The sequence below is a fragment of the Phocoena phocoena genome, chromosome 9, assembly GCF_963924675.1.
Source record: "Phocoena phocoena chromosome 9, mPhoPho1.1, whole genome shotgun sequence".
In the NCBI taxonomy this organism is placed as follows: Eukaryota; Metazoa; Chordata; class Mammalia; order Artiodactyla; family Phocoenidae; genus Phocoena; species Phocoena phocoena.
Genome location: NC_089227.1, coordinates 11209868 through 11227093, shown reverse-complemented (window position 1 = coordinate 11227093; position 17226 = coordinate 11209868). Strand labels below are relative to the sequence as shown.

The 17226-nt window shown below is 41.9% G+C and overlaps 1 protein-coding gene across 1 annotated transcript in view; it reads right to left on the bottom strand.

The window, feature by feature from the left end:
- Window positions 1-17226, bottom strand: part of GLI3 (GLI family zinc finger 3) — a 281368-nt gene that overhangs the window by 250137 nt on the left and 14005 nt on the right. The window contains exon 2 of the mRNA XM_065883363.1: window positions 16674-16838. Within this exon, the coding sequence (XP_065739435.1) occupies window positions 16674-16797 (124 nt within the window). The 5' untranslated portion in view covers window positions 16798-16838. The remainder of the gene's footprint in view (window positions 1-16673; window positions 16839-17226) is intronic.

Sequence of the window (17226 nt, the reverse complement as noted above, 5' to 3'; positions counted from 1 at the left end):
AACCATAAGTTTGTTCTCTACTTCTGTGAGTCTATTTCTGTTTTGTAAATGAGTTCATTTGTGTCATTTTTTTTGGAGACTCCACATATAATCTATATCAGATATCATACGACATTTGTCTTTCTCTGTCTGACTTACTTCACTCAGTATGACAACCCAATCAAAAAATGGGCACAACACCTAAATAGACATTTCTCCAAAGAAAACATACAGATGGCCAAGAGGCACGTGAAAAGATGTTCAACATCGCTAACCATTAGAGAAATGCAAATCAGAACTACAATGAGGTATCCCCTCACACCAGTCAGAATGGCCATCATCAAAAAATCTACAAACAATAAATGCTGGAGAGGGTGTGGAGAAAAGGGAACCCTCCTACACTGTTGGTGGGAATGTGAATTAGTGCAGCCACTATGGAGAACAGTACGGAGGTTCCTTAAAAACCTAAAAATAGAGCTACCACATGATCCAGCAATCCCACTCCTGGGCATATATCCAGAGAAAAACTGGTAGTGTTTTTTTTCTTGATCCGCGTGCTGTTTACATGATGTGTTCACTTCGGGAAAATTCATCAAAGCTGCTCACTTACACTATATGCACTCTTCTCTCTGCATATTACACTTCAGTGAAAAACATTTTAAAAATGAGGTGACGTTTTCACCGACCATATTTTCTTTAAAAAGATTTCACTCATATTAATAAGCGATTCTGAAAGTGAGCACACATCAACAGCTGATGGAAATATAAGTTGCGACTTTTCTTGGAGTTAATTTGATAAGAGGTATTCGAAGCATACAGATTGTTTAAGGATTTTCACCATAGCCTTATTTACAAGTGGAAGAAGAAAAGAAGAACATAAATGATAAGAGGAGTGGGTGAATAAATTACATCACCACTAAAGTCAGGTTGGAGAAAAGTAGCACATGACATAGAAATATCCCCCAAACATATGGTCACCTGAACCTGTAGTACTAGACACAGAAGATGGAGGAAAAAAACCTGAAAATATACCAAAATGTAAACCAAGGTTATCTCTGGGTGGTGAGATTCCCGGACACGCCCATGTTTTTCTTTATGCATTTCTAAATTTCCCAATGAGCAGGTATTCCTTTTATAAAACTAAACACACACACACAAAAAAACTTTACGAGAGAGGAAAGCAGAGAATAATAAAGGTAGTTCTAAGGTCTTGGGCTGTGGTGAGCACGTCCTTCACTCCCCATACCCATTTGCGTTCCACTTTCACTGAAACGCTTTCGAAAATGCATTATGATGATCATGATTTGGGACGCTTGGAGGCACAGCTTGTGGGATCTTGGTTGCCTGGCCAGGGACTGAACCCAGGTCCTTGGCAGTGAGGGTGACGAGTCCTAACCACTGGCCTGCTGAGGAATTCCCTGAAAATGCATTATTTTAATAATTATAGTATAAGGAACCATCTCATCTTCCTTGCAGGGTGCAGCATCTCCCCAAGGCAACCTGTGAAGGGCAGTGTCTTCTGGCCTTTGACTCTGCCCCCTTCCCTGAGCTGTATCTGAACAGCTTCCCCCTATAAATTCCATTCTCAAGAAATAACGACAAATATGGGTTACTTGAGAGATGCAGTGTTTAGGAGACTAGTAATCAAAGTTTATTGTATTCTTGGTTTTGTTTCTTTTTTTCCACTCCAGAGTTTAAAGCGACTAAATTAGCATCAAAGAAATTTGCTAAAGCTCTCAGCGAGGCCGTGATAAAATGTAACGACATCAAACCAGATGCCAAACAGAGAACTAGGCAGACCCCTCTCGGAGGATGTTTGGGACGTTTAAAAGAGGACTGTGGTCTGGGAAGAGTTAGTCTCACACAAGAGTCAAATGTTCCTTCCAGCCATGCCCAAGTACTCCCAGGAAGACCAGTGCAGGAAATCAGGTCGGTAACGAATGATACCCGGTCTAAATCAAGGACACGCACGTCTCAGATTTCAGAGGATCCACTGCTTTTGTGGCAACTCTGTGTAATTATCCGCGATTCAGTCAAAACGGGGCAAAAATCTCCCTACCCGTGCACCTGAAACTAATATCTATAGACAGCCCTCCAAATACTTGGTATTATTTTGACTTAACAGTGTGACCACACATCTTGGCCTAAACACAATCTTCGGCGGCTTTTAACCCAAGAGGGACACATACATGTGACTGATACAGATTAAACAGAATGGTGGATTTCCCTTTTTCAACTTAGATTATGTTAACTCATCCCTTTCAAGTGCCTCTCATCTACCTGACATCTTTCCTGTCATTTTTCACTCTTCTAAATTCCTAGGGAACCTTAGGTGAATGTCATAGACACAAGAGTTTCGTGGGGAAGAGCTCTTTAAATCAGATACTCAAGTTCCTCGTTTAAAACAATAAAGTGGGGCTTCTCTGGTGGCGCAGTGGGTGAGAGTCCGCCTGCCGATGCAGGGGACGCGGGTTCGTGCCCCAGTCCGGGAAGATCCCACATGCCGCGGGGCGGCTGGGCCCGTGAGCCATGGCCGCTGAGCCTGTGTGTCTGGAGCCTGTGCTCCGCAACGGGAGAGGCCACAACAGTGAGAGGCCCGCGTACAGAAAAAAAACAGTAAAGTGACGTGGAAGAAGTCTTTTGACTTCCTAATGTGTGGCCTCTATAAAGTAAGCTGGGTCACGACTATGGTTATCACATCACATTTTACATGAGAAAGATTCATTTTCATCTCCCCTCACCCTTAAGAGGCTCTCTTCTCATAGACCATCATCCTTTCAAAGAGCAATTCTAATCATTCAATCAGTATTTCCCTGAAGGAAGTCAGAGCTCCAAAGCCTACCCGCAGACCAGTGGCTCTGGCAAATACTAGGTTACAAGTCTCTTTAAGAACCTGAACAAAGAGGATATAGGCTCACGCCCATAAAGTCTTGCATAAAGTAATTTCAGAGGGTTGGCCCATTCTCTGAAGCATGAACCTCAAGGGTTCCTGGATTCCCAATGAAGCCCCCATGCTGTAAAAGATGGTTCACTCCTCTTACATGCCATGCTGGCCTAGAGATATCAGCTACCAGACTCAATGGTACTTATTCCTGAGTGCATGGTGCTAGGAGCTAGGCTTTCCTAGGGTGTGGGACACTGACATCACCTTCATGAGAAAGATTTTCTCTAAAAATTTAGCTCTCAAGGACCTACTGCATAGCCCAGGGAACTATATTCAATATCTTCTAATAACCTATAATGGAAGAGACTCTGAAAAAAGAATCTATCTATATATATAGATATATATACATGTATATATATATAGATATATATACACATATATGTAAAACTGAATCAATTTGCTATATACCTGAAACACAACACTGTAAATCAACTATACTTCAATAAAAACTTTTTTTAATTTAACTCTTTTTTAAGCACATATAATCTCTCGCTTGTAACTAAAAATAACCCCCCCCCCCCAGTTAAAATAAGGTACCAAATTATACTAGGCCTTACATGTAAGATTTGTACTTATATCATTAGTATACTCACGTATCATGAAGTTTTCATTTTTATTTTTTTTTTTTTGCGGTACGCGGGCCTCTCACCGCTGTGGCCTCTCCCGTTGCGGAGCACAGGCTCCGGACGCGCAGGCTCAGCGGCCATGGCTCACGATCCCAGCCGCTCCGCGGCATGTGGGATCTTCCCGGACCGGGGCACGAACCCGCGTCCCCCTGCATCGGCAGGCGGACTCTCAACCACGGCGCCACCAGGGAAGCCCGAAGTTTTCATATTTAAACACTGACTTTCTCCGCACCCTCCTCCCACGCCGCCAGCAGTGTGAAAACTATCGATCCAGTCTAGTCTAGAATAGAAACAGAACAGTATTTTGTAGCCTGGTCCCAGCAAATATAACCACTTCTTTCTTAAGGTAAAAAAGGAGTTTTTTTCTTCTCAGCAACACGCGCCTGATCCTGAACTTCCTGAAAGATCAATAAGCAAAAGGAACATCTTTTTAACTAAATTATACAGTCTTCTTCTTAAAAAAAAAAAATCCAAGAAAGACTTCTGAAGCCTTTTCTTCAAAGGACAGGGATGAGAGATTTGCAAACCACCTTCTTTTGCCTTATTGTCTGTTTTGCTCGAAAGAGAATCAAGATAGAGCTATTTTTCAGCTATTTTAGCTAGATGAAGGCCGAGTAACAGGTACACACAGAATCTGTGCCCATCTTCAGTCTGAAAAACCCAAATCAAACCGAACAGGAGACCACCGCCTGCTGCACCAACACTAGACACGGCAAGAATAAGCGTCAATAAAATTTTTTAAATAAAAATGAAATAAAATAATTCCTGCTACAAAACTGTACACTACCACTCTCATATTACCCAAGATTTAAAAATCTGGGATTCCCCAATATTCAACCAATATATATGCTGATATGTGTGTGTATGTGTACATGTTTATAGACATCTTTTTTTCAATTCACCCAATTTTGGGGGTCAAGCTGATGGATGAAAATAGTCTCAATTTGTGTGAAAGTGATCAAAGAAAATGCTTTCAACTGATGTGAAAAAGTTTCCCGTTAAGACGGTAGCTATTTTTCTCAAGCATGATTCCTTTTAATTGCGGAAAAGAGCCCAAAGGCTTTGTCAAGGGGCACATGTTTTCTATAAATCAAAACATAAATAAATGTGAGCTTATTTCACTAGGCGTACATATGGTTTTTGCTAAGCAAACTCTATTTATAAAACATTGTTAGCCTCCACCGGAACTGCTGTCAACATTTATAGGAAAGGAACTTTTCTACTGCTCTAAATCTTGCCAGAATTTGAAAACAAGCCTAGAAACATTAGTTTTTTTAAAGACAGATTTGATTTAAACTTAATGTGAAATGGGCCACTGTGTGTTTTCTAGTTTTTAAATGCTTGGAAGAAATCTTCAACTGAATATTAGATTCCTGTTTTACCAGAAAATCTTTACATTGCTGGAAGTCCCATTATTTTAACCATGCCTTTGTTGTATTCTTTCTAGAAGTTCTCTTTTGGTTACGGGCAAGAGTCTGGGATTATTTTTCTTATCACTGCCAATAGAACAAAAATATTCTGTGAATGGGGAGTCTTTGACATCCATTAAAGCTTAGTATTCATAATTGCCTCACCATCTTTTCCCAAAGGCTCATTTGCATGATCACTTCTCTTTAGATACTCACCCTAGACTATAAACACATTTATCAGTCCTACTCAGAGAGCAGTTCTCAAAATGAAGTTCTCTATGAAAGAAATTAGCTCTAAGCAAGCAGGAGGCAATAGTCCTTGACAATCAACAGCAAACCATAGAAGGTAACAGTCACTTTAATATAATTCACATTCTCCATTTTCCATTCAATTTTTCTTCCTTGGGCTGCAGAGCCTCCCCAAACAGAATTTTTTTCAATGCTTTTGCAATCAATCCCCACCCCAGGTGGATCTAAGCCAATAGTTACAGTACAGTCAAGAGCAGCTCCAGAAAGAGATCTCTCAGGCTCTCTCTCGGTTTTTTTAGGATTTTCTTTCAAGCTGCATCTTCCCCAGTTGTAAGATTTGTCACCTCTTGGCATGAAATGCATTTGTTTTTCTTTTTCAATGGCAAGAGGAAAAATGTTAGATAGTTCCATAAAAATAACTAAAAGAACTTAAAAAGTCCTAAAATCATAAATTTCCAAGGTAATAAAATATTTAACTATATTTAATGTTGACCTAACATGTAATTACCTATATATGCTTAAATGGCTTTGGAAACAATGGAACTGTTTTCACTCTCAAATACTATCCCAATTTAAATTCCCAAATACTTACCCCAATTTATATAGCGAACTCTACTTCTCTGCAGTATACTTAAAGGGGAAGACTGCTTATAAAAGGCAGCCATGGTTCCAATAAACTTAAAAAAAAAAATAGACATAGATAGACAGATCCAGAAGAAAAAGATATCATTTTTTATATATCATTCTTTTATCTTTTTATATATCATTTTTTTATATATCATTCTTTTCTCTAATTTTACACAAATGAAGAGCTAGCTACCCTAATGGTCGACACTAATGAATTGGAAATGATAAGGAAAGGCAGAATTCTCTAGAACTTCTGTACCTAATCAATCACCAGAGACCAGTGACATCATTAGAGCCTTTGATCACAGCTCCTCTTTCAAGCTCAGATGGGACTGGATTGATCCTTGCTGGCTCTGAGAATGGAGAAACACCTAAGAATACAATTCACCATGAAACATGAGAGTCATCAGCATCTCTTCCCCTCCTTGGAGAGGAACAAGGGAGCACATTCCAAAGCAGCCCAACACCAAACAATAGAGCCCCCTCATTAAATCCAAACCGAATTCCCATCTTACTAGGATTCCCAGAGCGCTTTAAGAGAGGGACAGACAATAAGCTACTTTCCTTCAGTTTGGTCCTCCTCGCCCACTATACGCACCCAGGACAAGCCCCAAATCCCTTCACCCTAGGGGTGGAGGACAGAATCTGGGGATTTTTTTCCCCATTCTCCCCATTACAAAAGCACTTAATTCAGAACTGCCCTTTCTACTTGTGAATTTCACTTTATAGGTCTTTGCTAAAAATGCGGGTGACTTGGACAAAAAGACAGTCTTCAGATACAACGCAGGCTTTCTATAATTTCAAAATACTTGGATTGCAATCACTCATAATGTTCTGATCTGAAATGGTCCCTTGGGTAAGGAAAACTTTTCATCGACCTTGACGACTTGAGTTCCATAGTTGTTTGGTTTTCTTCCCCCCCTCCTTATTGGTAATCCGAATCTAATTGCGTTTCGGGAACACTGGTGGGGGGAGCGGAAATGTAGTTTATTATCTCCCTCATCAGATGATCAATGATTTCATTAATAAGACAGATAACAAAACTGTCATATCATCGACACTGTTATGAAAGATGATCCTAGCCTCCCGCTCCATTTTCCAAGGTCTGGGGTTCTCTGTGGCAGCTCTGAGTCCATTCAATATTTTCCACGGACAGAGAAAAGTGAAAATCCATTTTGAAACCAATTTCAATTAGGATCCAGAAGCTGTTATCACAGGTGTCGCAGAATGGGCCCGTAAGTGGAAATGTCGCCTATCCATTCTGAAATGAAACCTTATCAGGCACTACAAAGATGGCTGGGGACAGCCTATCTGTAAATTACTTTTCGTCCTGTGTTAACTCAAACTTAGTCCTGTCATATGGAATTCTCTCCATCTACTAGTAATAATCTAATGACTAACTAGACACAGCACCCGAATGGCTTTCAGTTGGACAGGGCTGTCCCCTGAAACGTGGGTATAAAAAAAAAAAAAAAACCACACTCGGGCCAGTGGGCCAGCAAAGGGCTAGGCGTGCTTTAAATGATAGAACTAAAAGTTTATTATGGGAAATAAAAGAAGCCCCGTCTCCACCCATTGCATTCCTGGTGATTTTTCAATTGCAAACTCCAAGGCCCCGTGATTTCATTAATGCAGCACCCAAGTCGGGAGGCTTTTCTCTCACATCTTTCAGACTCCTTTTAGCAAATTATCCCATGACGGCGGATTTATTCAGTCAAAGACCTCGGACTTTGAGAGGCAACAAAAGAATCAAGAGACTTTCTGGTCCACCTGCCTGGCGAATGATGAGGCAGGGAAAAGTCTCCCCCAGAGAAACCAATCAAACCATTGTGTGGCACAGTCAGACCTTTTCAACTGTCAAGCCAGAGAGCAGGGGAAGAGATGAAAGAACGCAGGATGAAGCTACCATTTACGGAACCATGTGGGAATGGTCTCCTAAGATTTAATAATTGGGATGGAACTCAACTTTCTACAACTAAAGGGGGGAAAAAAAAAAAAAGAAAGAGACCAAGAAGAGGAAAGAGTCAAAGAAAGAGAGAGAAAAAAAAAAAAAGAGTGAAAAAGAACAGCAGCCGAAGTCAGAGTAAGAATAACTTTTATAGAAAAATTTCCCCTACCTGAGATGAAGTCCTATCTATAAAAGTAAAGGGGAAAAGAATGACGTTACCAAAAAAAGAAAGACTTAACAAAGCCTTAGATACTTTCCTTCTAGGTTAGAGCTGCATTAAATGTTCTCATTCTAACACCCTCCTGCTTATTCATGGTAGCAAAACAACAAAAACAAAAAACCCTCATTAATATGACGGCCTTGTAGTTTTAAGTATAAAATGGCATCTTCAACTGGCCTAAAAGGAAACAATACATTGATTGGACACTCAAAAAAGACTCAGACTGGCAGAGACAGAAGGTTATATGTTTCTGGGCAGTTTTTCAGAACATATTAGTTCTACTACCAATTCTATATGAAATATTTAGATAGAAAGGAAAAGAAAACTAACAGTGAGTATAGCGAACAGGATCTAAAAACTCACGGATTTTTTTAAAACCAAAAAAAACCATAACATCAAGCAACTTCTACAGTTCTAATGCTTTCTATTATTATCAGTGACTCATAAGCTAACTATTACTACACTGAGTTTAAAAACAAGTATTTGTCAAAATTTGGGGGGGACGGGCCTGGAACCGTTCATTCTGTGCCTTGACTGTGGCAGTAATTACAGAACTTTATGGATCTGTCAAAACTCACTGAAGTGTATACCAAAAAAAAGTAAATGATGCTGTATGTAAAGTTTTAAAAATAGAAATTACAGCAGGGGGACTTGGCAAGATTTCCACGTAAATACGACAAAGGGAAGGGTTTTGCTTTCACCATCACCCACCTCCTTCTCTGCCTGGGACCCTCGTGGTTCCCAACGCTCCCGGTCTCACCCTCTAGCAGCCCTGGGACAAAAGCCCTCCCCCCAAGTAGGGTACCCAGCATAAGGCCACCGAGATACCTCCCCAGAGAGACACTGCCCTCCCGCAAGCTCCATCTTGGCCCCGAGTTTCAACTCTGGCTCCTCCTTCTGATTCTGACCAATTTCTCTCTGAAAATGTGAAATACTCACATCACTGGATCACAAGTCATCAGGGCAACCCAGAAACTTCCCACAAGCTGAACACATAATGCTGTGGCTTCTTTTCACTCCCAAGTCTGGAAAACTGTGGCAAGAAGGGATTGAGATTTATTCCTGATTTCTCGGAGCACCCAAGAATTGTTTTCGGAGGAGAAATCCAATAGCTATACGCAAGAGAAAAGAGCAGCCTTGCCCTCAGGGAAGCCCATTTGCACAGAATTACTGACTTTATCCCATAATGGGAAGGCGTATTTATGAATGAGGGGTAGGCCTGAAAATGTGATTCTTTAAATCCAACTTGTGCCAATTTCAGGATCAGTGATTTGAGGTACTGTTTCCTGATCCCACCTTCTATCATTTCCTCGTCTGTGAAGCTAGGTCCTGAAGGCCCCCACATTTTAAAGATTTTCTGTAAGCTAACACCCTCTAACTCTCTCCATCAGATTCAAGCTTAACCATGCACAGATTATTAACAAATGATGTTGTGTTGAAAGGAGTGAGATGAAAAGTGTCACTATATTAAATCCTGCCAGATTTTATCCAGAAGAGGCTATTACTATTCCTAAAAATAGCTACCATGTTTGAGTACTTACTGTGCCAGCCTCAGAGATGTTAAGTTATTAGCCCAAGATCACACAGTGATAAAGTGGCTGAGCCAGGGTCGAACCCTAGCATCCACACCACTGCTGTTCTGCACGTGCCCCCTGCCCCACTGAGCCGAGGAAAGTTCTGGCAGGTCTGTGTACTGTGTAGGCTGGGGCCCTCCAAGCCCAAACTACTAAAGGAGGATGAGGTGGAGGCAGGGAAAAGACAAACCGGGTGCTATGTCGAAAAGTTTCAAGTGTTATGTGGAAGGTGGGAGGGATGAATATATGGGGCACAGGGAAATTTGAGGGGTGCAACTAGTCTACAATGGCAGCTACAGGACATTATATATTTGTCAAAACCCATAGGACACACAACACAAAGAATGAACCCTCATGGAAACCATGGACCGTAGTTAATCATCGTGTATCTATATTACTTCCTCAATTGTAACAAACGTATTACACCATTACAAAATGTTAATAATAGGGGAAACTGGGAGGGGGGGAAGGGGTATATAAGAACTCTGTGTACTTTCTGATCAATGTTTCTGTAAATCTAAAACTTCTCTAAAATACAGTCTCTTTATTAAAATAGTAATAAATAAAATAAGCCTCCCCAAACCAAGTGTTACTAGGTAGCTCCCCAAAGGACACAAGATTATATGGAAAGATGGAGGGCAGAGTCGCATTTGAGAAGAAGGTAAACACGCAACGTGCCCCGATGTTAAGAATAAAGGTCATTCTATGCAGGAGCAGCGTGAAGGCAAGGAGCCCTTCCAACTGGCTAAAGCACAGGTTATACATGGGAAAGCAGAGTCGCAGTAAATCAGATTGGAGAGATTGGAGAGGCAGGCTGGGGTCTGATTTCGGAAGATAACTCAATATTAAGCGAAGGATTTTTTTTTTTTTTTTTTTTGCGGTACGCGGGCCTCTCACTGTTGTGGCCTCTCCCGTTGCGGAGCACAGGCTCCGGACGCACAGGCTCAGCGGCCATGGCTCACGGGCCCAGCCGCCCCGCGGCACGTGGGATCTTCCCGGACCGGGGCACGAGCCCGCGTCCCCTGCATCGGCAGGCGGACTCCCAACCACTGCGCCACCAGGGAAGCCCTAAGCGAAGGATTTTGAATTTTACTTTATAAGTAGCTGGGACTCACTGAAGGTTCTAGAGGAGGGGTGTGGCATAACCGTAAGAAGATTAATTGGGGAAGAGCAACTCCATGAATCAGGGCCGAGCGATTGGAGAGAAGGTCACTTTAACTGTCTAGGCATGAGGTGGTGAGGTTTGAAATAGCATTGTGCAGTAGGGTGGCCCAAAGGGACACGTGGGTGAATAATTACAGAGGAAAATCTACCAGGACTTCAAAACTGGTAGGACACGGGAAGCCGGAGGTTGGAAGGGGTCAAAGGTGACCGTGGGGTTTCAAGCCTGGATGACCACAGGAAGCTGATACACTCAGCCAAAATAAGAAGACAGAGGTTGCCAGGTAAAGGAACACATGAGTCTGGAGCTCAAAAGAGTCAGGGCTCTTACGAGAATCAGATTATTTGCCATGAGTTAGTTGGCTTAAAAACATGAAAGCTCTTTTAAAAAGCATAAAATTTAATGCAGCACAAACTACCCTATAAATGGGTACCACGAACCTGAAACAGTTTACCCCAAAAGAAGACTCAAGAAAAGGGATGTACCATATGCTGTTTCTAGTGTTAAGACATATAATCAATGGTAGTTTTCAAGGTTAAAGAAATCAAAATAAATTTTCTCAAAATTGCCTTCCCTATTTTCTGGCTTGAGAAGGCATTTGGAAGGAAGGTAGAGAAAAAAAAATTTTTTTAATAGTTCTTCCTTAAGATGTGTAAACTCAGTCATCTGGGGGCTCTGTGAAACACCTTGAACTATTTTTCGGACAGAGTCCAGCAAATTTAAAATTACTTTTGCCAAACGTTTTCCCCTTAATTTCAAAACCTATGTATATTTTCAAGAAAACACAATCGTTTTGTTTTGGATTCATAACATTTAATTCATCCCCATGCTTTGTCTTAATAACGATGGCTAAGCTCTTACCATGTGCAGTCCTACCAGAAAGGTACAGGCATTGCCTCACTTAATCCGCCTGGAGATCCTGTGAAGTGGGTCTAATTAGTATCTTGCTAAACAGATGAAGAAATTGAGACTTTGAGAAGTGAATCTGCCCACACGCACCAAGCTAGTCCTTGGTGTTGCCAGAACTCAGTCCAAACTTTCAACCCAAACCCCAGGGGTGCTCCTATCCAACACCCTACAGTGTGAAACCACGTTATCTGAAAGTCCTTTCCATCTATCTGTCCATCTGTCATGTGCTAGGAAATGGGATGTGGCCAAGAAAAGAGGGATTGAACATCTAAAGGGACAGGAAACCTAAAACTCACAACCTACAGGCTTTCTGCTGTGAACTGTCCACCCACTTCTGAGCAGAATTAGGTACATGAACTCTTACCATAAAAAAGGACAAAAAGAGACAAGAGATCTTGGCGGTGAACAGCCAAGATGAATTCCCAACTCTTAACAAAATTCTGAGCTATCTTACTCCCAGCCAGGAGACCAACAGATATCCTGATTAACACTCATAGGAGTTACTGGACAGTTTGAAAGAAAATCACAAGGCCAGGAAGTGACCAAAAGTTAAAATTAAAAAACAAAAAAGTATCTCCTACATATTTGCAAACCACAACACTTTCCCCTTAGAAACCTCAAAGAATTTTTTTTTTAAGCAGAGGAGAACCAAGCCCTCCTTTTGAAAGAATCAAAGTGAACAGGGAACTTCCTCTCCATTATTAATCTATCAACTTTGGTTTCATATTGCATCACCATTAAGATAATTTCTGCTTTCTATCACTTTAAGGTATGTTCCCAATAACTATCAGATCTGATAAAAGATCCCCAAAGCAGGACCTACATATGCTTATTATTAGCTGCTTTCTCTTTTAAAGCAGAGTGGTAGGTTAATAAGAAATATCAGATTACTCCTTTAAGAAAAAATCATAGGCCAAAAATGAAATAAAACATTTCACACTGAAAAGTCAGTATTTGCAAGTCGTTAAAGGAAATTTTATAGGACAACGAGAATGTTTAATACATGGGAACACCTAGATTAAAACATGTCTATTATTTACAAAAACACAATATGCAGCTTGGAAAGTAATGAATCCGTACCTGAAAAAAAATAGATCGTTAAGGCATTTTACTTAAGGTACTAGCATATTAACAGATTTGAGATTTTTAAGTAAACCATGACACCTAAGATATGAACGCACCCTTTATATGTGAAAGACACCATCTTGGACGCCAGAAATGATCATTTACGTGTCAATTGCACTGAACAAACATTCAGAAAACTCAATGTCTTCTCTTGTGTCATTTATGTTTCATTAAGTAACACTAGAGCTTAAAATCAAACTGTAACACATGAAGCAAACGTTGTGGTTCCTGAGTAAGTATACTGAATGCTTCATATGTTGATATAGGTTCTCAAATGTTACAAAAATCAGTTTGGCTGTGTTTTACCCATAGAAGATTTAGAACAGTTTTTCACTTGTGTTCTTTTAAATGTCAAGGTTTAAAGGCAGATCCTTCCTTAAAATGTTGCTTAAGGTTTTTGAACCATACATTTTGGTTCGTGTGTATGTGTGCGCTTAAACAGAACTCTGTATGACTGTTATTCTAGGAGTAGATACTCAGCTGAGAAAAGTAAGAAAACAGATCTGTAAGGACATGCAGGGGAATGTGCATGGTCTGGCTGGAAGGCTCACAATCAGGAATAAACTGCAGCACGTAATGGCTGGAAAAGTTACTTAAGTCAACCTAACACAGCGCCGACAGCGAGACGTCTTTGTTTGTTTTATTTTAATCTTGAAATTGTGGACGGGAGAAGAAATACACAGGTTACCTCCGTAATAGATCTTGGTGAGGAACTCATTTTTCATTGTTCATTTACAAGTCTCTGAATTGCAGAACTTTGTAAGGAAAGCCTAAGAACCCCCTGGGAACAGTAGCAATTGGTACTACCTATTATAGGATCCAAGTAATTTTCATTTCCTTTTTGTGAAGAGCCTCAGTGGAGGTATCCAAGCACTTCTGAAATGTTTGCAGAGGAAAGACAGAACGGGAGACAGACAGAATAGACAGACGGATGGATGACCATAGCCATGACAGTATACCAACCTTTGAAAGCCTGCCCCCCCCACACCAGCTCTTAAACCCAAACCAAACCACAGACCAAAGCCCCCAGACTAGCTGTGTGACCAGAGCTGAGAGCAAAGGGCAGCGTGCCACCAGGTAGAAGCTGGCAGAACGAAGAATTTGGGCCATTCCACACCCTCCTAAGCGTGACCCTGGGGCCATAAAGAGGCTCTGAACTAGTTAGACGAATCCTGCCGAGGACTTTGTAAAAAAAAAAAAAAAAAATCATGACAATTATTAGCATTGCTTATGTAAAGCAATCACAAAGAAAAAAGTTTATTTGCCTTTGTCTCAATTTTTCCCACCTTTAAACTTGTTTGCTGGTTTTCCTGGAATCTTCCAGCAGGATTGCCATTGATATTTCAAAAACACCACTTCCATTTTTCTTTATTTGGTTGGCTCTTTATGTTATTCCAAAACAAAAAGGAGTCAATCTCTTACAAGAAATAGAACACTGAAAAAATGGTCAGAGCTCACAGGATTCTAGGACAGCTATCATTCACGCAGGAGCCCTGCAAACCTGACTAATGAGGTTTCTGCCCCAAGATAGGACGTGTCTTACACCCATTTACGAGGTGCTTCAAGGACCCAAGGTGATCAGGGTGGGAAGGCCACGGAATTCGGTTTCGGAGTCAGTTCTGTGGTTACTTCGGACTCAAGGACTAAGTTTTATAAACCATGACTGTTTCTTCCCTGGATACTTGTTCCCCAGTGGCTTCCTGGCTGCTGGGCTGATTAGGTTAGTTCTGTTCCTGGTCACCCTAAGCAGGTTAATGGGCAGAACTCATGGTCAGAGTAGCTCCAGACAAATACAACGGCACCAAAAATCTGCCCAGCAGGTGTCCAGTGGCCGGAATCGCCAAAGTGGCAGCACCTTCTTAAGGACAGATCGCTATTGTTACTCTGCTGAAATTCACAGAAAGGACAGTGGTTTATGGAGGCTCCACGTGGTGCAGCCTGTTCTCACGCACACACTTACACACACGCTCACTCATTCACACGCACTCACACTCACCGCTATAAAAATCACTCAACGTTGATGCTTCGTGAAGCATGATATCCAGAAAGCGATTATTCCTACAAATTTGCTATTAAAATTACCAAATCACCTACATGGCACAGACCGATTCTATTTCTGAAATAGACGTGTCTAATTTTTACAAATTCCAGAGAAAAGAAACAAGGGCCACAGCATGCTTTTTTAAGGAGAAAATATGCCTTCTACAACCTCATCACAGGAATAATGCAAAAATCTGGCTCTATTAAAATAAGCTCTAGTCCTGAGTTGAAAGACCACGAATCAAGAAAGAAATATAGTTTCGTATGTATGTAAAGTAAATTCATTATTTTAACTCCGACATAAATAGATCTCCCTTAAGGATCAAATCAAAACGGGACTCATTAGCCGAAAGGTTTAATGCCAGCCCCTCCCCTGGCCCGGTCAAGCCAGCAGTGCGCACTGGTGACATCGGGGAAGGAGAAAAGTGAGCAGCACACACTGTGGACCAGGGTGGGCACAGAGGGCAGGGCCAGGCAATGCCACAGTTCAGACAGGAAGGTACAGCTTTTTTATTGGATGTCTGCCCTCACAGCCTACACTTCTGGGCTGTTACCTTCCAAAGCAGATTCTCACTCTCCCATTGTATGTAAAAAATTGGAGGGGCTTCCCTGGTGGCGCAGTGGTTTAGAATCTGCCTGCCAATGCAGGGCACACGGGTTCGAGCCCTGGTCTGGGAAGATCCCACACACCGCGGAGCAACTAAGCCCGTGCGCCGCAGCTACTGAGCCTGCGCGTCTGGAGCCTCTGCTCCACAACAAGAGAGGTCGCGATAGTGAGAGGCCCGCGCACCACGATGAAGAGTGGCCCCCGCTCGCCGCAACTAGAGAAAGCCCTCGCACAGAAACGAAGACCCAACACAGCGAAAAATAAATTTAAAAATTATAAAAAATAAAATTTAAAAAAATTGGAAATCAGGCTGGTCAAATCTTTTTGGAATAAATAAAATATAAATGCCCAGGGAGGGAGAGGGTGCAGGTTGGCTCAGCAGATGCAAAACCTTGTACCCAGGTAGGCAGTGTCCAGGACTGAGACCAGCCCATTCTTCCTAAGGGCACATGGCAAAGCGGAGAGCGATTCGCAGAGGCCAGGGGTGGCTATGAAATCTACAAAAAGCCAAGGCGCTGCTGGCCTTCCAGAGCCGAAAGGCAGGGAAAGGAAGTGAAGGTTACTCTTAACTTATTCAGTCTGTTTTTACCAGAGGGGGCTCTGGAATTTATTTTCAGTGCTCCATGCTTGAATTGAAATGCCTCTCAACACTTTGCTTAAAATATTAAAACATACAGCATGTAAAACAGTTGGCTTTCTGTATCTCTAAACGCAAATTAAGGACGTTAAATTTTTATATGCCAACAGCAAAACCTGCAACTCAGAAACTAGATGAGGCTCAACCGTTAACAACTTTTAAAATCCTTTCTAGCGGACTCCTTAGGGTTTGGGGTCTGCAGGGGACCCTATCACTAATTTGGACAAGGCAACTCTTGTGTCTTCTGTAATAACTGATAACTGATTATCCCGACGAGTAGAGACTTTCCATGTGAAATGCAAAGTATTTTGAACCCCAGCCAGACTCATCAAGATGACTTCCAAAATGCCAAAACAGGAACTTCCTATAATAAATAACCTATCACATTTACATCTCGAATTAGCAAATTTGGAAGAAAACGTGTAGTTTCAGCGCCAAAACAGCGATGGCTAAAGCCTGGCCACCCCGAGCCCGCACCCCAACCTCCACCTCCATCTGCGCTCTTCAGCTCTCAGAGCACAAACACGGGTCCAGGTGCAAATGCTCAGCTCGCAAGGAATGCAGAGCACAGAAAAGGACTGTAGGCTTGACTGTTGGTAATCCCCGTGGCCGCTCACCATTGGACGTGGTGCTGGAGGCCACGGCTTTCTCGCTGACGTCTGGTCGAGTGGAGTATTTCACTATGGAATTCTCCACTTTCTTCTTCTCAGTGGTCGTGGAGCTCTGGGACTGGGCCTCCATGACGCCTTCTCATTACTTCAGCTCCGGGCGACCAGGAACCCCTACAAAAACAGCAGTGCCATCAATTTCAAATAAGAAGGGGAAAAAGGAAATCCCACTCCGAAGGCCACTTCACCTGTCACCTGAGGAGGTGCCTGGAGCACCAGCTAATTCAAAATCTGGAAGCCCCTTACCTGCTGGCTTTCTTGCAAAAAGGCCTCAAAGTGCTAGTAACAAGCCAGGCGAATTCTGTCTACACGTGCAAAAGGAGGAGAAAGGGATTTGTCCATAATGTGGGACTTCTCCCAAAATCCTACTGGGCATTTGTTATTAAATGGTCTAAATATCTCCATCTTCAGCTGTGTTTACGGCGAGAAATCCAAGCGTCACATTACTCCTTCAAGCCACATCTACAAGTGTCTCCGACATTTATAAGAAAGTGGCCACTTT